Source organism: Aphelocoma coerulescens, chromosome 12, assembly GCF_041296385.1.
Source record: "Aphelocoma coerulescens isolate FSJ_1873_10779 chromosome 12, UR_Acoe_1.0, whole genome shotgun sequence".
Lineage (NCBI taxonomy): Eukaryota > Metazoa > Chordata > Aves > Passeriformes > Corvidae > Aphelocoma > Aphelocoma coerulescens.
In genome coordinates, this window is record NC_091026.1 from 12304234 (window position 1) to 12324177 (window position 19944).

At 60.4% G+C, this 19944-nt stretch overlaps 2 protein-coding genes across 3 annotated transcripts; both read left to right on the top strand.

Annotated features, from left to right (window-relative positions):
• The first annotated feature begins 279 nt into the window (after positions 1-279).
• Positions 280-7189, top strand: CPNE9 (copine family member 9). The gene is made up of 20 exons (XM_069027708.1): positions 280-378; positions 1903-1943; positions 2027-2073; positions 2255-2358; positions 2542-2581; positions 3213-3289; positions 3512-3575; positions 3689-3792; positions 3873-3977; positions 4350-4391; positions 4484-4559; positions 4630-4683; positions 4796-4857; positions 5144-5190; positions 5271-5452; positions 5647-5774; positions 5893-5995; positions 6072-6129; positions 6274-6347; positions 6464-7189. Exons 1-20 carry the CDS (start codon positions 302-304, stop codon positions 6614-6616), a joined length of 1638 nt encoding a protein of 545 aa, XP_068883809.1. The 5' UTR covers positions 280-301; the 3' UTR covers positions 6617-7189.
• Positions 7190-7843: 654 nt separating this feature from the next.
• Positions 7844-19729, top strand: BRPF1 (bromodomain and PHD finger containing 1). Of its 2 annotated transcripts, none has more exons than XM_069027706.1 (13): positions 7844-8491; positions 9363-10322; positions 12575-12731; positions 13805-13936; positions 14266-14394; positions 15360-15672; positions 16170-16484; positions 17463-17750; positions 17840-17987; positions 18533-18669; positions 18755-18873; positions 18980-19134; positions 19223-19729. In XM_069027706.1, the coding sequence occupies exons 1-13, from the start codon at positions 7896-7898 to the stop codon at positions 19404-19406; spliced, it is 3633 nt and encodes a 1210-aa protein (XP_068883807.1). In that variant the 5' UTR covers positions 7844-7895; the 3' UTR covers positions 19407-19729. The 2 variants fall into 2 exon arrangements, with proteins under 2 accessions (XP_068883807.1, XP_068883808.1); XM_069027707.1 differs by having other exon boundaries at positions 16173-16484.
• The last annotated feature ends 215 nt before the right edge of the window (positions 19730-19944 follow it).

A 19944-nucleotide genomic window follows, 5' to 3' on the forward strand; every position in this document is an offset into this window, starting at 1 on the left:
TCCGCGAGCGTCGGCACCGAAATAACACCGAGCCGAACCCGGGAGGAAGCCCCCGGCGAGGCGGGCTGGGGGCTGAGCCCCTTCTGCCCCTGACTGGGAATCGCGGGCGGGACGTGCCGGTGGAGCCCCAGGAGCCGAACCCCTTGGTGCCCGGGTTGGTGCCCCCGCTGCCGGCAGGGAAGGGCCGTCGTGCTCGAGATGTGCTGAGCCGCGCCGTGCCCGTGCCGTGCCCGCCCCCGGCCGCGCCTCCTCGGCGGCGCGGGAGGAGGCGGCGCGGAGCATCGGCGGCGCCCGGGCGGGGATGGCGGCTCCGGGAGCGCTGGAGCCGGCGGCCGGCAGCGTGCCGGGCACCAAGGTGGAGCTCACCGTGTCCTGCCGGTGAGCCGGGAGCCGGGCGGGGGAGCGGGAGGGCGGCGGCTAGTCCGTGGACAGGGGTGGGTGCGAAACGCACGGGGATGCGCTGCGTCCCGCTGCCCGCCGCTCAGCCCCTGGCTCAGGGGGTACTGAGCTGCGCGTCCTCGTCCCTCCCCGGGTAGCTCTCGGTGTCAGGGCGTATGCCCAGCGTCCTTCTGCCCTGCTGCCACCCGTCCCGTCCCCTTCATGGGGTCCCATGGAATGCTGGCACCGGGCACGGCTGCGTGAAGCGACCCGATGCCCTCACCCGAGGCTGGGGCGCGGGACGTCCCCTCGCGGGGCGATGCTTGTGGGACGTGGGTGATGCCGGCGGGGCGCGGGGTGCCTGCGCTGGCTGCGAGCGGCTGCCCGGCTCTGCTCATCTCTGCCCGGCTCGGCGAGCTCGGTGCAAGGCAACGGGACCGAGAGCGTGGCAGCATTAGCGATGGCGGGATGGGGACTGCGGCAGAGGGGCTGCTCGGTGCCCCAGCTTCTGGCCAGGGTCCGCCGGTCAAGCGGCGGCGGCTGAGCCGGTCTGCCGGCGGCTAAATATAGCCCGCCGGAGGCACCGCTGTCTGCGGCCGGGGGTCCCGCTCGCAGGGACAGGCACCAGCGTCCTCCTGGGAGGTAGCGTCCCCGTGCCGTGGGTCCTGTGGCACGGAGCACCCCGACCGGGATGGGCACCTCCAGCATATCCCCGAACTATGCAAACTCTGGGCCGGGCCGGGGGCTGTCGTGCTCCCTCTTCCCGCGGCTGAGCCCTGGCCCCCGCTGCCAGCTTCCCGGACGGCAGGCAGAGGGATTGCGGGGCTGCGGGGCTGGGCAGCTCCAGGCAGGGACCGAGAGTCACACCTGGAGACAACCCAGGGCAGGGGTAGCCTTCGGCTTCGCAGCCCCAGGACCCAGCCCACACCGGGGTGGGGTCTCTCCCCTGCGCGCTGGGGCCTGGGGAGCTGGCTTAGCCCCGCAGCCCCCGGCCGTGCCCCAGCCCACCCTGTGCTGCCACCCTGGGGGTGCGGGAAGTATCCCAGCAGAGCCGGTAGCATCCCCCGGCACTTTCCGGTGTCACACCGCGCACAGGACGACGATCAATCGCTCTGCCGGTAGCTGTGTCGGGGGATGCCCACTGGCTGCTCAGCCCCTGCTCCAAGTGTCTCCTTTCTTCTCACTTCTGCACCCCACCATTAGCCAAGCTCCTGCTGCCGGGGCGCGGCGGGCACTTAGCCGGCGCCGGCGGCACCGGGGAAGGTTTCATCCTGTAAATGGGTTCCCTGTCATATTCAATCATCATCAGCGCTGGAGACGCTGCTCGCCGCTCGCCCAGCTGCCCCACCGAACCTTGCAGAGAGAGCCAGCATGTCTCCTTGGAGTGCCGATGCTCTTATCCATGGGTGCCAGCACGGCCTTCTGGCATGGTGCTGATCTGTGGTCAGGGGGATGGACATGGGGACCCGTTGCGGGGCCAGGTGGGTGGTGCTCAGGGTAGCTCACGCCTGGCTCTTCCACCAGGAACCTGCTGGACCTGGACACCTTCTCCAAGTCCGACCCAGGTGGGTGGCGGAGCCGGGCAGGGGCATGGCATGGCACAGACACGGCATGGCACGGCAGCCTGGCTCTGCTCCTCTCTCCGCAGTGGTGGTCCTCTTTGTGCAGGTCTCGGGGAGCAGCGAGTGGAAGGAGGTGAGCGTGGCCCCCTCTCCTGGCTAATCCCCGGCTGGGTTAAACGAGCCCATATGGCCACCCGTGTCCACGCTAATGATCCGGCCCCGCCAGCAGCGCTAATCCCCCACCGGGATTAGCGCCGAGGCAGCTGCGATGGGGACGGGTCCTGGGGGGGCCACCCTCACCCCTCTCCTTGCAGTTCGGACGCACCGAGGTGATCGACAACACCCTGAACCCTGACTTTGTCCGCAAGTTTGTCCTCGACTACTACTTCGAGGAGAAGCAAAACCTCCGCTTCGATGTGTGAGTAAGGTGGCCAGGGAAGGGCTTGGCCCCACTGAGGGTGGAACAAAGCACCGAGTCAGTAATAAATAAGGATGACAAATAAGAATACAGTGTCGAATAGCCCGGATGGGTGGGGAAGTGGGGCTGTGTGCTGGAGCATCCCTGCAGGCACCAGCTCAGGGCTCTGCTCTCCCACACTAGCTACAACGTGGACTCCAAGAGCTGCTCCGCTTTAAAGCAGGTGAGCACAGCCTGGGCCGGGGGAACGCAGAGTGATGCCCCGGTGTGACACCATGGTGGGACACCCCGAGGCTGTGCCCTGTGTGGGTGCTTTTGGGGTGGGACAAGTGCCCTTCTGAGGGCTCTAACCTGCTCTCCATCTCTCCGTGCCCCATGGGGACTGGCAGAAGGTAGGTACCTGCTACACACCAGCCTCTGCTCTGCCCTGGGAACCCAGACCTCATGGGAGTACCTGGTGGGGCAAGATGGGGCCAGGACACACCATGGGGGTGGCTTTTGAGGGGCAGAAGGGGTGTAGGGAGGCCTAAGGGATCTAGGACAGGTCAGGGCATGTAGAGTAGTTCAGGGGGGAACACAGGATGGGTCCAGAGCTGTGGGGATGCCCTGGGGACACAGAACGAGTGTAAGGCACATGAAGCGGGCACCTGGGGTAGTCCTGGGGATGCACAATGGGTCCTGGGCTGCAAGGTGGTTCTTGGGTCACAGTGTAGGTTCAGGACACTTGGGGTGGCCCAGAGTCAAGTTGGTGGCAGGTCCCATGGGTGCATTGCGAGAGAAAGGGGTGGGTGTGGGTGGTGGGGGACTGGGGCAACAGCCCTCCAGGGTCTCACAGCGGTTTTTTTGGGGCACAGGACTTCCTGGGGCAGGCATTTGTGGCACTGGGAGAGGTGATTGGGTCCCAGCGGGGACGCCTGGAGAGACCCCTAACGTGAGTCACACCCTGTGCTGTGATGAGGTGAGGTGGGAGGGTCCCACACTGTGTCTCCACTACCTGCCCCACTGGACCCCTCCCTGCATGTCCTGTGATGGAGATTCTGGTCACACTGCCAAGCACCACCAGCTGTGGGACAGAAGCCCCAGCCCTGACCCCACCTCTTGCCCCTGAACTGTCCTCCTTGTCCCCAAGCTGACTGCGTGCCTCTGGTTCCAGGGGTGTCCCAGGGAAGCGGTGTGGGACTATCCTGCTGCTGGCTGAGGAGCTTAGCAACTGCCGGGTGAGTACCCATGTACCGGCTGCAGTGAGGAGAGGGCTGCATGGTCCCTCAGTACAGAAGCTGCTGGTGCCAGGGGTGAGGAAGTGGTTGGCAGTGACAGTCCCTGTCCCCAGGACATCGTCACGATGCAGTTGTGCGCCAACAAGCTGGACAAGAAGGACTTCTTTGGAAAATCTGACCCTTTCCTCGTCTTCTATCGCAGCAATGAGGATGGCACGTGAGCACAGGGACCCAATGGGGCAGGCAGGGTGCCAATGTCACCAGACAGCATGGCCCAACCCTGCCCTGTCCCCCCAGCTTTACTATCTGCCATAAGACAGAGGTGGTGAAGAACACACTCAACCCGGTGTGGCAGCCCTTCACCATCCCCGTGCGTGCCCTCTGCAATGGCGACTACGACCGGTACAGGAATGGGGATGGGGATAGGGACAGGGGCAGCCATGGGGCCAGAGCAGGGTATGAGCACTTCTTTGTGGGCTTGTCCCCGCAGCAGCAGACTGCTCAGAACTGGGTCCTGATTGGGTTTTTTCTCTTTTGCAACCCAAATTACATAAAGGCATCTCCCTCCTTTCCAGGGCCCCCACCATGACCCAAATTTCCCGCTTCCCTCTCGGCAGAGCCGCAGGCTGGGCAGGCAGGGCGGCTCTGCTGGAAGCTGGTGGGCAGGATGCTCACTGTGGGTTGGGCTGCAGGGCTGGATGTCCCCAGATCAGGGGCTGGAGGGGCTGTGCCAGCCTGGCTGGTGGCTCACCCACTGTGCACCTTCACTTTCAGGACGGTGAAGATAGATGTGTACGACTGGGACCGGGATGGGAGGTGAGGCAAGGGACATCAGGGTGCAGCTGAAGCTCACCAGGGCACCTCTCACCCAGGTGCCTGGCCATGCTGACGCTGTGTTCCTCCTGCAGCCACGACTTCATTGGGGAATTTGCCACCAGCTACCGGGAGCTCTCTCGAGCACAGAGTCAGTTCACAGTGTATGAGGTAGGGTAGTGGGTCAGGGTGAGAGCAGGGTGCACTCCATGCTGGGACTGACCTAGCCTCGTGCCTGCAGGTGCTGAATCCCAGGAAGAAATGCAAGAAGAAGAAATATGTGAATTCTGGCACTGTGAGTGGGGCTGGAGAGTTCCTGGACCTCCTGCCTTTCAGGGGCTGGTGCTGCTCCACCTGCTGTGTGTGCCAGGTTGGGGGGCTCCAGATCTGATCCCCTGTGCCCACAGGTGACACTGCTCTCTTTCTCCGTTGAGTCTGAGTTCACCTTCGTTGACTACATACGGGGCGGGTGAGTGGGGGGCCAGGAGCCCCCTGGCTCCTTGAGATCCCCCATGGTTGAGGGTCTCGGGGCAAGGACAGTGGTGACAGCAAAGGTGCAGCCTGGGGGCGACAAGGGGGCAGTGGGGCTGGGAAGTAGATGCAGAATGGTGGCATGGGGCTGTGGGGTGCTGGCTGGGGAAGGGGGAGCCCAGGCAATGGGTCTGGGCAGGGAAACACCAGCACTGTAGGGCTGGAAGATGGTATGGCATCCCTGTGCCGTGGGGCCGGCAGCCTCCCTCGCTCTCCCCCTTAAGGACGCAGCTGAATTTCACTGTTGCCATTGACTTCACGGCCTCCAATGGTGAGTGCACCTGGTGTCTGGGGGGTCCCCATCACCGTGGGGCTGGCCATGGGACAGGTGCGATGGGCACTGTGCCGCAGGGTTGCCATCACAGCCCACCTCACTGCACTACGCGAGCCCCTACCAGCTGAGCGCCTATGCCCTGGCACTGAAGGCAGTGGGGGAAATCATCCAGGACTACGACAGTGACAAGCTCTTCCCTGCCTACGGCTTTGGTGCCAAAGTCCCACCTGACGGCAAGATCTCCCACCAGTTTCCTCTGGTGCGCCCTCCCTGTGAGACAGGGCTGAGGGTGAACCCAAACCCCCTGGCTGTGGGGCAGAGCTGGTCTTGGGGTGTCCACAGCAGCATGGCAGGGGGGAGAAGCACCCTGGTTACATCCTGCCCCAGAATCCCACAGCCTGGGGGGCACCAGGAGCTGTGGTCCTCCTCCAAGTGCCCATCTTTGTCCCCCAGAACAACAATGTGGAGAACCCCAGCTGTGCTGGCATTGAAGGCGTGCTGGAGTCCTACCTCCAGAGCCTGCGCACCGTCCAGCTCTACGGTCCTACCAACTTTGCTCCTGTCATCAACCAGGTGGCTGGGTGAGCACTTGGGGCACTCTTCCCCCTTTGCCATCCCGAAATGCCATCGGTCCCACAGAAGGGCCGACTGCCCCACACCAGTGGAGTGCTTGAGGGACTCCATCCCTTTTCCCCATAGGACAGCCGCCCAGGTGACTGATGGCTCACAATACCATGTCCTCCTCATCATCACTGACGGTGTCATCTCTGACATGCTGCAGACCAAGGAAGCCATTGTCACTGTGAGTGCACCCTTGTTGCTTTGAGTTCACCTCACATGGGCACTATCCTGGCTGACACCCTGCCCCTGCTCCACAGGCTTCCTCCCTGCCCATGTCCATCATCATTGTGGGAGTAGGTCCAGCTGAGTTTGAGGGTGAGTTGGGACTTGGGGACACCAGGGAAGAGGGATGGAAACATCGTCCCTTCCTCTGGGATGCCAAAGGCATCCAAAGGGCTGGTGTTTCCATCCCCGGTGTTCACCCCACTGAGGCTTGGTGACACCAGCTGTCACCCCCAGCCATGGAGGAGCTGGACGGTGATGAGGTACGGTTGTCTTCCCGGGGACGGTATGCCGAGAGGGACATTGTACAGGTAACTCTGGCATTGAATCCAGACCCACCACGGGTGAGAGATGCTCAGTCCTCCTTGCTGACCCCCACAGCACCAGAGTTCTTTCCAACCGGACTGCAACATTCTTGCCCTCAAAGTTTGTGCCATTTCGGGATTACGTGGACGACTCGGGCAACCAGGTGCTGAGCATGGCCCGCCTGGCCAAGGATGTGCTGGCTGAGATCCCTGAGCAGCTGCTCTCTTACATGAAGACCCGTGACATCAAGCCTCGCCAGGCAGATCCCGAGTAGCTCTTCCATGAGCCATGGGACCGGCTGGTGGGGCGAGGATATGTCACCTTTCTTCTGCTGGTGGCCAGGGCTTAAGCATGGAGATGTGGCCCCATTAGGGAGATAATCAGCTGCTATGGTTGGTGAAAACAGGGCTGGGACACGCTTCTGGCAGTGAGACCACAGGGCGGGACATCCTCGGCTGCCTGTTCCTCCCGCCTGACGTCCAGCAGATAGGCGGGACTGTCCCTCGGCCGTGGCAGCGCGGGCAGGGCCAGCGAGGGGGGGACACAGCGTGTGTGTGTGTCCCGGGAGAGCAGCCTGGCGTCTGCCCCAGGGGAAGGCTGACCCTGAGTGCCTGCCGGGGGTCTCAGCCCCGCTGCTCCTTGGGGTAGCGGCCTCGCCCTGCTCCTGCCTGCGCCCCATTCCTGCCTGCACCCCGCTCCTGCCTGTGCCCTCTCCTCCGGCTCTGCTGACCAGGGCTGGCCGGCCTGCCCCATGCCCTGCCCCACGGCCGGGGCTCCCGCCACCGGGGGGTACCGGGGCGGAGGGCAGCCGGGTCTCTACTGCGTTACCGACTGTAAATAAACTGCTCAACCGGGTCTGCTGCCGTGCTGGGGTAGGGGGAGCGGGGAGACCGAGGGGGACAGGAGGCACGGGTGGGGTGGGGCGGGGGAGGCCAGGGGGCCGATGGTACCGGGGGGCGTGTAGCCGGGCCGGGGGAACCGGGAGGACCTTGGAGATCGGGGTGACCTGGGGAACCGAGGAGTCGGGAGGGAGCGGGAGGACCGAAGGAGTGAGGGGGGCGAGGGGAGCAGGGGTGGGGCGGGGCCGGGCGGTGGCAGCGGGGTCTGTGATTCCAGGCGGCAGATTCGCCACCGCCATCGCGGCGCGACCCGGCCCGGCCCCGCCGCTCCCACGTGGCCTCCCCGCCCCGTCGCCGCCGCCGCCGCCGCCTTCCCCGTCCCCTCCGTCCTCGCTGCCGCCGCCGCCACCCGGTGCCGCTGCTCGGCGGTGCCGTGGCGAAAGTGCGGTTGCTAAGGGCGGCGCGGCGCTTTACCCAGCGGCCGCCCCGCGCCAGGCGCCGCCGCAGCTCCATTGTTGGGGCCGGCCCGGGCCCGCCGCCGCCGCCGCCGCCCATGGAGCCGCCCGCCCGCTGAGCGCGGCCCCGCGCCGGGGAGCGCCGCCGCAGGGAGGGAGCGGGCAGCGGGGAGCCAGGGCAGGGCGGCCGGGGCCCGGGGAGGGGGCGGCGGGGCGGGGGGCCCGGCCCGGCCCGGCCTCGGCCCCCCGCGGCCCCGCCATGGGTGTAGACTTCGACGTGAAGACCTTCTGCCACAACCTGCGGGCCACCAAGCCGCCCTACGAGTGCCCGGTGGGCACCTGCCGCAAGATCTACAAGAGCTACAGCGGGATCGAGTACCACCTGTACCACTATGACCACGACAACCCGCCCCCGCCCCAGCACACCCCCCTGCGCAAGCACAAGAAGAAGGGGCGCCAGGCCCGCGCCGCCAACAAGCAGTCGCCCAGCCCCTCCGAGACCTCCCAGTCGCCCGGCCGAGAGGTGATGACCTACGCCCAGGCCCAGCGCATGGTGGAGGTGGACCTGCATGGCCGCGTCCACCGCATCAGCATCTTCGATAATCTCGACGTGGTGTCCGAGGACGAGGATGTTCCCGAGGAGGTACCCGAGAATGGGAGCAATAAGGAGAACACGGAGACGCAGAGCGTCCCGCCCAAATCTGGGAAGCACAAGAACAAGGAGAAGCGCAAGGATTCCAACCACCATCACCACAACGCCTCGGCCAGCACTACCCCGAAGCTGCCCGAGGTGGTGTACCGAGAGCTGGAGCAGGACACCCCTGACGCCCCGCCTCGTCCCACCTCGTACTACAGGTATTGTCCGTGGCAGGGTGCAACGAGACTCCTAGGCTCATGCCCTGGGTTTGGAGGCGGAATTTGCCGCACTCTGTTCAAGTGGCTTGCCCGTGGCTCCTGGAAATGGCCTCTGTCTGCCTCTCCCAGGAACAGAGCTGGCTGTTCCATGGCTTCAGGCTCCTGGGGCTCTGCCTGGTGTCACATCACAGTTCTGAGGGTTCTGTGCATCTGCAGAGCTCTCAGTTGCTGCTTAGGTCATTGCCAGCAGTTTGACTGCTGTGCTCTTTCCTTGCTGGATCAGCACATAAAATCGAAACAAAACCCAAATGTGTCCTTTTGCCTCTCTGCTCTTTGGAGGTATTGGTTGGGATAGTCTCAGAGCCCTTCAGCACCAGTACCTGTAGGATCTGTCTGTGGGCATAATTCTTAATGGTTATCCTACACTACTCTCTGAGAGATTTAGTGGGTGCAGTAGCCCCAGTTAATACCTCAGGCAGGAATTAACAGAGCCCCCCTGGTTAATTAACCAGAATTAATGAAACGTGGTGCCTTCATGCATGGTTGTCTTGGTTTTGAGGCTGCTGCCTCCAGAGCACTGGCACTTGCTGGCTGGCACATGCAGGCCCCCTCCTTGCACTGATGAGTCTCCAAGGCCTGACCTTGCTCCTTAGACCAGTGTTGTTTTGTCTCCAAGCTGCTGCTGTGCCACTGTGCTAGTTAGGGTGCAGCATCACCTCCCACTTCTGCACATTCCTGCCTTGTCCCTGTTTCTTGACTTACGGCTCAGCTGGAGCATTTGAACATTCCCTCAGCCACAGATCCTGGAGTTGAGGCTCAGCAGCTCCAACCATGTCAAACATGCCCTTACTTTCCCATGCTATCCTTCCAGGTACATCGAGAAGTCAGCAGAGGAGCTGGATGAGGAGGTGGAGTATGACATGGATGAGGAGGATTACATCTGGCTGGACATCATGAATGAGAGGCGGAAGAACGAAGGTGTGAGCCCTATTCCCCAGGAGATCTTTGAGTACCTGATGGACCGGCTAGAGAAGGAGTCCTACTTTGAGAGCCACAACAAGGGGGACCCAAACGCCTTGGTGGATGAGGATGCCGTCTGCTGCATCTGCAACGATGGGGAGTGTCAGAACAGCAACGTCATCCTCTTCTGCGACATGTGCAACCTGGCTGTGCACCAGGAGTGCTATGGGGTGCCCTACATCCCTGAGGGACAGTGGCTCTGCAGACGGTGCCTGCAGTCACCCTCGCGCGCTGTGGACTGTGCCCTCTGTCCAAACAAGGGGGGGGCCTTCAAGCAGACGGACGATGGGCGCTGGGCACACGTGGTCTGTGCCCTCTGGATCCCAGAGGTGTGCTTTGCCAACACTGTCTTCCTAGAACCCATCGACAGCATCGAGCACATCCCGCCCGCACGCTGGAAGCTGACCTGTTACATTTGCAAGCAGCGCGGCTCTGGGGCTTGCATCCAGTGTCACAAAGCCAACTGCTACACCGCCTTCCATGTCACCTGTGCCCAGCAGGCCGGGCTGTACATGAAGATGGAGCCCGTCCGGGAGACGGGTGCCAATGGTACCTCCTTCAGTGTGCGCAAAACTGCCTACTGCGACATCCACACACCGCCAGGTTCTGTGCGCAGGCTTCCCGCCCTCTCCCACAGTGAGGGAGAAGAGGAGGATGAGGAGGAAGAGGAGGAGGGGAAGGGCTGGAGTTCTGAGAAAGTCAAAAAAGCAAAGGCCAAGTCTAGGATCAAGATGAAGAAGGCACGGAAGATCCTGGCAGAGAAACGAGCTGCAGCGCCTGTGGTTTCCGTGCCCTGCATCCCCCCCCACAGGTACGACCTGCCGCCCTCCCTGGACGGGGGAGAAATTTCTCCTTTCCTCCATGCTTTGTGTCCTGCTTTCCATGTGGGCATTATCCTATTCCTCTCCTTTGCTTTCTGCACAGGTACTTCTCACTTGGTTGTCACAGAGGGCTATGGGGGTTTCCTCTGGGAGTCCTGCAAAGAGGCAGGGCCATGCGCTGCCCTTCAAAAGTGTCTGGGCCCTCAGCAGGGCAGGAAATAGCTGCTGTTAGTATAACAGTAGAAAATGAACGTGGCCGGATGCGTCAGGAAGCAGCTGGAGGTTCCCAGCACTACTTTCCTGTTGTGCTGACCTCAGGCACTGGAGTAAATGAGGCGGGGAGGAGGGAATTGCTCTCCTTTCTGCCGAGGTCTGTTCTCTCCTGAGGCTGTGTCAGGCTAAAGACAGAAGTATGGGAGCGATTCAGGCCTGGCAAACGGGCTAATCCCGGGTTATTTTGGCTCTGGAGCAGAGAGGTCTGGGGTCAGAACCCCTGTGCTCTGCTGAGCAGAGCTCATCCATCCCAGCAGCCACGCACCCCTTGCTGGGCTTCCTCAGTGTTCTCTGCCAGGCACAGCAGCAGCTGCTCCTTCTTGGTGCTGCCTGTTGGAGCGGGGCTGGGCGGCCACGGGTGCTGAAAGCTGTCTGTGAGGAGGGGTGGCTGGAGAGCACCAGGACTCCTGCCTGCCAAGGAACATGGTGATCCTAAGGCTGACTCCCCAGCAGGAGGCCTCGAAAGGGGTTGTGTTTCTGTCACATTCCAAACCTGTGGTTTCATGGGAAGGTGCAGACACCCTTTAGTTACAGGTGCAACTGCTTTGTGCCTTGCTCTTGTTAGATTGTTGGGCTGGCATGCAAATCCCAAAACAAGAGCACCTAAGAGCCTTGCCAGAATTTTTCAGTGTAGTTTATAAGTCTGGATGTCCTCAGCAGCTTGTAAAGGGCATAAGGGCATCCTAGGATGCTTTTGGATCTCATTGTCACTCTGCAGCAGGCGACACCCAGTTGAAGCACAGGTTGGGCATGGAAGCATTTGCCTTTGTGGTGGTGAGCCACCAATCCTGAGCTGCTGAGCTCTCCTCCTTCCTGTGGCAGGAGCTGTGCTGGGGCTGTGACCCTAGGACACTGTCAGGACCCTCAAGACTATCTTCTGTGCAGTTGGAAGGGAGCACATGGAAGCCACTACCCTCTGGGCAGTGTTCTGGTGACTTGGGGAGGCAGGTCTCTGCCACAAGGCTGCTGGCTTTTCTCCACAGTCTGTGTCCCAAACTTATGTTTTTGCTCACTCAGGGCTTGCTCCATAGCAAGAGCCTCTTTTCTTAATGTGTGGATGTGTTGGCAGGCAATTTGTAGGGTCTTGCTGCTATCACAGCGAAACCCACACTGAGCTGGAAGCTGTTAACCTCTCCCCAGGCCTTCCTGTTGGGATTAATTATTCTTCAAGGGCTGTTGCCAGATTGCCACATGTCTTCCTGTGGGAGCTGTGCTTGGCCAGTGATGGCACATGAGGCTGCTGTGCCCGTCCTCTTCAGCTGAGACTGATGCAGGTTGGGTCATCCTCTGGGAAGAGCTGTCCCTGGGAGGTGGGGAGATGCTGAGGGTTTGTCCCTTTGGCTCTCTGCTAGCAGGGCATCTCTGTCTCTGTCCAACTCTACTGAACAAGGCTAAACAGCCCCTCCAGACACTCTGCTGTTGTAGGAAGTAAGCAATCCCTTTTTTGATGTTTTGGGCTGTTTAGGATAGTCTTGAGTGGGACCTCTGTTGTATTCATGCCTCCTGCTCCCTCCTCGTGCTTTGCCAGGGCTTGAGTTTCTCTGGTAACATTTGCCAGACCCTCTGTCACAGCAAGTGGCCCTCAGCCCAGTAAATAATGGTTTTGGGGTAGTAGCACCTTAACACTCCTGGTCTCAGGGACCGTGGGAGCTGTTAAAGGTCCAGCCCCCAGGGTGGCTGTCTTGCACTCCATCCTGCCCCAGGCTTTGCCCAAAAGTTGACAGGAAGTAGAAAGGACAAGTCTCTTATGGAGGGGCAAGGCTGCACATTTCCCGGCATCCTCTGTTGTGCTTACCCTTTGTGGCTTGGTGTTACAGAAAGTCCTGCCACGGAAAGGGTGCTCTCTGCCTGAGGAGCTTCTCAGCTCCTCTTGGGTGGCCTTGCTGCTACATGTCCCTAGCCAGGGCTTCTCCTGCAGCAGCCAGGCTTGTCTCATTGATGCACTCTGTGGTTCCTCTCCTTTCCTCAGGCTCAGTAAGATTACAAACCGTTTAACCATCCAGAGGAAGAGCCAGTTCATGCAGAGGCTGCACAGCTACTGGACTCTGAAGAGACAGTCCCGCAATGGTGTCCCCCTGCTCCGCCGCCTTCAGACACACTTGCAGTCACAGAGAAACTGCGACCAGGTAAGGTGTGCTTGTTGGGGGGCTGCAGGGAACCCTGGCTGTATGTGTGCTTCCTGTGCCTCTGGAGCTGTGGGCTTGGAGCCTTTGCTGCATGCAATGCCTCCAGGTGCAAGATGGGGATCAGGGGTATGAGCTTTCAGATGAGGAAAGGGCAGCCCCAGCTGCTTTTGCTGCTTCACCTTCTCCTCTGCTCTCAGTGTTCAGAGAATTGCCAGGCAACGACGGCACTGGCAGGCTGCCATGCTGAAGGTAGTTCCTTTCTTGTGCCTGCATTTAGCCAGTGGTGGTGGCAAACCTGTCAGAAATGGCTCTAGTATGAGGCCGCAGTGTCAGGAGGTGTTCAGAGAGATGGCTGGGGATCTCCAGAAACAGTCTGGAACAAACCAAGGCCTCGCTTCCAGTTTCTGATACTGCTCCAGGAGTGCTCCCTCTGGGTGCTGCTTCCAGCCCACAGTCTGCCTCAGCCCACAGTCAGCACTTCACAGATGTGAAGTCTGGTGCCAGAGAGGAAGATTTTTCTTCTGGCTCCCCATCTGAGCTCTAAATCTTTCTTTCTGAGCCCTTTGATGACTGTGACTGGGCAGGGGTTTCTCCTGCCTTTGTCTACTCTTACTTATTTTTGCTGGAGAAGAGTCGAGACTGTTTCTGCTCAGTTTTGGCTATGGCAGGATAAAAGGTTTAATTTTTTTGGTGCTCTAGAAATGAAAGCAACCAGAGCTGGGATTCCCTTTTTGCCCCGTTGCACTTCGTCAGAGCTGTGAGCAGCAGCACCGACCCTTGGGCAGCTGCAGGCAGTCGGTCGTGTTAGGAGGAGTATTTCCAGAGGCTCAGAATGTCCACCTCCTGACATCCTAAGGGCTTGGTGACCAAGGGGCAGGTATTTAGCTCTCGCCAGAGGTCAGATTGGTCTTGAATCACCTGCCTAGGTTACAAGAAAAGAGCTGTGACCTTTGCTGGACCAGCAGGTCAGGCATGCTGGTTCCCTTTGCCAGGGAAGAGCCCCAGCACACAGTCAGGAAGGTAGAGATGGGAGCACATCTTCTATCAGCTCATGGCCTCTGATGTTCCCACAGAGAGACACTGAGGATAAGAACTGGGCCCTGAAGGAACAGCTGAAGTCATGGCAGCGCCTGCGCCATGACCTCGAGCGTGCGCGCTTGCTGGTGGAGCTGATACGCAAGCGGGAGAAGCTCAAGAGAGAGACGGTAATGATTGCCCCTCTTTGGGGAGCTGCTGGGGTGGGCATCAGCAGGGGCTCCGTAGAGTGCTGTAGGTGTGTCGGGTCCCCTCGTGCTGCACCCTGCTCCAATGGCTCTGAGCAAAGTTGGCTGCTCTGCAAGGCGCAGGTGGGACGCACAGGTGCTGGAGCCGGTGTTACACCTCTGCTCCCCAGAAACGCGGGTGAGGGGCAGTCCCTGCCCCTGCAAGGAGAGGAGAGGGGTTGCTGTCCTGCAGGGCTGCTGCTCCCTGGGGACAGTCCCCACTGCCTGGCTGGGGCCAGGGGCTCAGCCCCCGCTCTGTTCCTTTGTTTCAGATCAAAGTGCAGCAGGTGGCACTGGAAATGCAGCTGACCCCCTTCCTCATCCTCCTCCGCAAGACACTTGAGCAGCTGCAGGAGAAAGACACGGGCAACATCTTCAGTGAGCCGGTCCCTCTGTCTGAGGTAACAGAAATCTACGAAGTAAGAACCCCCTCCCCCAGATTTCTACTTCACTCACTTGTCCCTTGCTCCTGCCAAGGGCTGCCCAGGGTGTGCTCTGGTCCAGAAGATCCCTGAGCAGCTGCTGCTGGCTCACACATCCCAGCATCACGCACTCACCTGAGGGGGGTGGGCAGCAATGCCCCTCCTGGATGAGCCGAATGCAGAACAGCTGAGCTGGTGACAGCTGGGAGCACAGCACTTGGCCTTTCCTTTGCATGTGTTATTTGTGACATCCCAGGGTCTGTGAGCAGTTGGGGATTCCCACTGGGAAAGGCAAAGTGCCAGCCCTTAGCAGTTGGCATGCTCTTACCCGTCTTCTTCTGAAGGCCTCTGCTAGGTGACTGACTGAGCAGGGACACAGGGATGTCAGACTGTCACTGCTGCAGGTAGGAGAGAGAATTCCTGAGACTGTCATGGAGTCCCTGCCTGGGAATATGGGGAAAGTCCACATGGTCTCTGCAAGGTTCTGGCAGCAGGTCAGCATGGAGGCATCTTAGCAGATGGGGAGGAAGACTGCACCATCTCACCTGCAGCCAGTGCTGCCACCTGGATGGCTGTTTTACCTTTCTGCACTCACCCTCACCCCTGGGGCTGCACTTGCAGCTCCCTCTCCAGGGAATAACCTGTAGCATACTGGATCCCAGCTGCCTGCAGGCAGAAGTTGAGGATAGGATGCTGGCGTGTGTGCTGGAGCTGTAAAATGCTTCGGAGCACGTATCCACTCTAGCAGGTTGAGCACAGCACATGGGCTCCCTAGTCCGGAGGCGTTGCTGTTCCTCAAGCTGCAAAAGCAGACGGCATTCCCCGATGTGCATTTGGGCAGAGCACAGGGAGCGATACCTGATTCCTCTAACAACTGTTTTCTTGGAGCAGGTACTGCTAACTGTGGCTCCTGGGCTCTTAGCTCTGGCTCTTTCCTCATGCAGGTCCCAGACTACCTGGATCACATCAAGAAGCCGATGGATTTTCAGACAATGAAACAAAATCTGGAAGCCTATCGCTATCTGAATTTTGATGACTTTGAGGAGGATTTCAACCTGATTATTAACAACTGTTTGAAATACAATGCCAAAGACACAATCTTCTACCGGGCAGCCATCCGTCTGCGGGAGCAGGGAGGTGCTGTGCTCCGGCAGGCTCGCCGGCAGGCAGAGAAGATGGGCATTGACTTTGAGACAGGCATGCACTTCCCCCACTGTGTAACAGTGGAAGAGGCTCAGATCCAAGACATTGAGGATGGTGGGTACTCGTTCCCTGTCCTGGGGTATGAGGGCTACTCAGAGGTAAAGTCTGGGCAGAGTCAAGGCACCCAAGAGTCTGACCTGCCTCCTCTGGGAGGTTAAGTCTAATGCTGGGCTGTGTGTTTCCACTCCCTGGAGAGCTGCTGATTTTGTTAGCCAGGTACCTATCAGCCCCATTAGGTTGGTTATAGGCAGTGATTTGTCTGTGTGTCCTTTCTTTCCTGTTGTGTCCTTGTTCCAGACAATGTGAATGCTGGTATTCTCCACACTGCTGATCAGCCTGCTTTCCCCAGTGGTCCCAACTGGCTGACTTCCCACAGGGGTCCTTCTCTTGGTCTTTTAGGATAACTTCCCTAAAGGGTTCACAGGTGTTTGATGCCATGTCAGCTCCTTCTTCCCCGCAGGGAACCTGGATTGCCTCGTGCCCTTTCAGGTAGAGGAGCTCCAATGAGTTCCTGATTTCTTTCATGCATCTGCTCCTCTTTGTTTCCCCAGAAGATGTGCGGCTGCTGCTCTCGGAGAATCAGAAGCACCTGCCCTTGGAGGAGCAGCTAAAGATCCTGCTGGAGCGGCTGGATGAGGTCAATGCTGGCAAGCAGAGCATAGGACGGTCCCGCCGGGCCAAGATGATCAAGAAGGAGATCACAGTCCTACGGCGGAAGCTCGCACACCCGCGGGACCTGGGCCGCGATGGGCTGGAGCGGCACAGCTCCTCTGCCAGGGGAGTCCTGCAGTCCCACAACCCCTGTGAGAAGGACCTGCAGACAGACAGTGCTGCGGAGGAGAGCAGCAGCCAGGAGACTGGCAAAGGTAATGCTCCCTCCAGAACTGCCAGTCTGGGGAGCCATGGAGAGCTGCCTCTGGACAGGACTGGCTGGGGAAAGGCTGCCCTGACAGGTGCCTCCTGAGGCAGAAGGACTGTGTGGGCAGCTCCCCACACACACCTTGCTCTTCACCCCTCCATGGGAATGGGGCAGGTGGCCTCTTGTGGGACAGTCCCTTATTGTGCATTCCCCTGCGGGGCTCCTCATTTCCTGTAGTGCCTCAGATAGGGGCAGATGCAGAGTATGATATCTGTGCTTCCCCAGGCTCCCTCCCAGCATGCTCACTGGATAGTTTGTGTAGTGAGCTGTGCCAGCCAAGCAGGGGGGATTGGATGAAGGAGGCCATGTCCTGTGTCTGGAACAGCCACAGCCTGGTGTGTGTTTGGCCCTGGGGAGGGTTGGTAGGTCACTGGTGTTCACAGTTGCGGTCAGCACTCACCTGGTGAACTCAATCTCCTTGTCAGTCGAGGAACTGGATGTTGTTCCAGAGACTGACAGTTCCAGCTGTGTGACGTGGGGCACGAGGTCGATTGTTTCCTCCTGCCAGGCCGTGCCAGCTCGGCCATGTTACCTGGTTTTTAGGGGCATTATGGAGCAGGCTGCCTTCGGTGTTCCTGCCTGAGGGCATGGGAGGGAGTTGCAACAGCACTGACTGCTGAGCTCCAAACGCTTTCCCAGGGCTGAGAGTCAAACAGGCCATCTGCCAGCTCCCTGGATGGAGATGCTGAGCTGAGCTCTTGTGAGGAGCACAACAAAAGCTTCAGGCAGAGCTACTATGAGTCACTGGGGGTTTACCACCTCTGCATCCCAGTTCTGTCCCCTAATCACTGGGAAAAGCAGGTTCTTCTGCAGTCAGGGATGATCATCTGAGATAATGTTCCCAAGAAATGAAGCTGTTTCTTGACACCACTGCCACGCAGTCCCTGCCATCAGGGCTGCAGCTGACACCTCCTTTCTCTTCCAGGTCTGGGTCCCAATTCTTCTTCTACCCCAGCACATGAAGTTGGCAGGAGGACCTCTGTTCTCTTCTCCAAGAAGAACCCTAAAACTGCAGGCCCTCCAAAACGTCCAGGACGCCCCCCAAAGAATCGAGACAGCCAGATCACTCCTGGGCATGGGAACAGCCCCATTGGGCCCCCCCAGCTGCCAATAATGGGGTCCTCCCAGCGGCAGAGGAAGAGAGGGCGAAGCCCGCGCCCCAGCTCCAGCTCGGACAGTGACAGTGACAAGTCCACAGAGGACACCACCATGGGTGGGTGCAGCTGGGCAGCTGTGGCCCCACTGGCAGCGTGTGGCAGGCTCTGGTGCAGTGGTAATGCTCTTTGTTGGGGTGTTTTTCAGACCTGCCAGCCAACGGTTTCAGCAGCGGGAACCAGCCCGTGAAGAAGAGCTTCCTGGTGTACCGCAACGACTGCAATCTTCCCCGGAGCAGCTCCGACTCGGAGTCCAGCAGCAGCAGCAGCAGCAGTGCTGCCTCAGACCGCACCAGGTACTGTCCCTGGCCCAGCTCTGCTGACAACGGTGCTGCCCAGGCTGGTAGTGGGCAGCTCTCAGCCTTGAGTTGCTGGATGACGTCTCTGGTGGTCCCTGTCTTGTTCATCCTCCTGCAGCTGGGCTGCTAATCTCTAGAAATGTGTGGGGTTTGTGCCTTTTTTAATGTAAAACCTAAAGGTATGAGTATGCAGCAAAGAGCTAATAGGAAGCATGAACTGGGGAATCTCCTCTTGGCACAGTGGCTGCTCTGTCATTGGTCCTTCCAGCAGCCAGCACTAGCAGGTCCCTGCCTATGCCTCTAATTTGAATCAGGGCACATCTTCTGGTCCTCCCAGGTGAAACTGGGTGAGGGTCTGGCTTGCACCCTGGCAATAGCACCATCCCACCCTTCTGCCTGGTACCCCTGCCAAGTCTTCCCAGTGCTGAGGCCAGCAGTTGGAGGCCACAAGCCCTGGTGTCCCACCAGCCTGGCCCTCTGGAAAGCAGTTTCTGGAAGCTTAACGTGACTCCTACTGATGGCTCTGCTCCCTGTCTCTGCAGCACAACGCCCTCCAAGCAGGGCAGAGGGAAACCCTCCTTTTCCCGAGTGAACTTCCCAGAGGACAGCAGTGAGGACACATCAGGGACGGAGAATGAGTCCTACTCCGTGGGCACGGGACGAGGCGTGGGGCACGGGAGTAAGTACTGTGGCTGTGCAGCCTTGTGCCTGTCTGGCACCATCACCTGGGGGGCCACAGCTGACTCCCCTCTCCTCCTGTACAGTGGTGCGTAAGGGTATGGGGCGTGGCGCGGGGTGGCTGTCTGAGGATGAGGATTCCTCCCTGGATGCCCTGGACCTGGTGTGGGCCAAGTGCCGGGGTTACCCCTCCTACCCAGCGTTGGTGAGTACTGCCCATCATTGGGGCCTCTGAAATCCATGTCCCCTCCCTGGAGACTGGCTCTTGGGGTCCCTGTTCTCCTCTCAGCCCTCCCCTGCTCTTTTGGCAGATCATTGACCCCAAGATGCCGCGGGAAGGCATGTTCCACCATGGTGTCCCCATCCCCGTGCCCCCCTTGGAGGTGCTGAAGCTGGGGGAGCAGATGACTCAGGAAGCACGCGAGCACCTCTACCTTGTCCTGTTCTTCGACAACAAGCGCACTTGGTAAGGCCAGGTTGCCGAGGGCTTTGGGGGGGGGGGTCCCTGGAGACGATTGTAACCCTCAAATGAGGTGGCCCCCTGCTCTCTGCAGGCAGTGGTTGCCCCGGACAAAGCTGGTGCCTCTGGGGGTGAACCAGGACCTGGACAAAGAGAAGATGCTGGAGGGCCGCAAGTCCAACATCCGGAAGTCGGTGCAGATCGCCTACCACCGCGCCATGCAGCACCGCAACAAGGTGCAGGGCGAGCAGAGCAGCGACTCCAGTGAGAGCGACTGAGCCGGTGCCCGCCAGCCGCTCCCCTGCCGAATCTCAGGGCAAACGGGGCTCGGTGACCCCCCACCCCGTGCAGCTGGCCTGCACCCACGGGGGGCCAGGGGACCGGGAGGGGTGGGGCCGGTCCCCCGTGCCCCCCCCCACTCTCCCATTCCCGGTGCCCGCTCCCCCCCAGCCTGCCGCTCCCCGGGATGCTGTTCTGGCCGCCGCCGTGCCCCAGGGCGGCCCCCCGCGCCCCGCATTCCCGTGCTGCCCCCCCCCCCCCTCCGGGCCCAGCCCCTGGCCGGCCCCGCGCTCGGACGTTGTTTGTATTTATTTTGAAGGAAGAAAAATCTATTGATTCTTAGAAAATAAACCTCCGCTGCGGAGCCGCGGCCGCTGCGGGCGGGGAGGGAGCGGGAGCGGGGCGGACACGTGTGGCGGCGCTGGCCGCGCTTCCGGCTGCGAGCGGAAGCTGGGTGGGGAGCGGCGGGGCCGGGGGCGGGGGCACGGGCTGGGGTGCTGTGGGGAGGTGTGGGGCCGGGCCGGGGCTGTGGGGCAG

Bases quoted from the DNA above. Each gene is read 5' to 3' on its own strand.
- CPNE9 (XM_069027708.1), top strand. From the start codon at position 302: ATGGCGGCTCCGGGAGCGCTGGAGCCGGCGGCCGGCAGCGTGCCGGGC. The intron at 379-1,902 runs GTGAGCCGGGAG...CTCTTCCACCAG, and splicing joins GAGCTCACCGTGTCCTGCCG to GAACCTGCTGGACCTGGACA. The intron at 3,978-4,349 runs GTACAGGAATGG...CTTCACTTTCAG, and splicing joins TGCAATGGCGACTACGACCG to GACGGTGAAGATAGATGTGT.
- BRPF1 (XM_069027706.1), top strand. From the start codon at position 7,896: ATGGGTGTAGACTTCGACGTGAAGACCTTCTGCCACAACCTGCGGGCC. The intron at 13,937-14,265 runs GTAATGATTGCC...CCTTTGTTTCAG, and splicing joins AGAAGCTCAAGAGAGAGACG to ATCAAAGTGCAGCAGGTGGC. The intron at 19,135-19,222 runs GTAAGGCCAGGT...TGCTCTCTGCAG, and splicing joins TTCGACAACAAGCGCACTTG to GCAGTGGTTGCCCCGGACAA.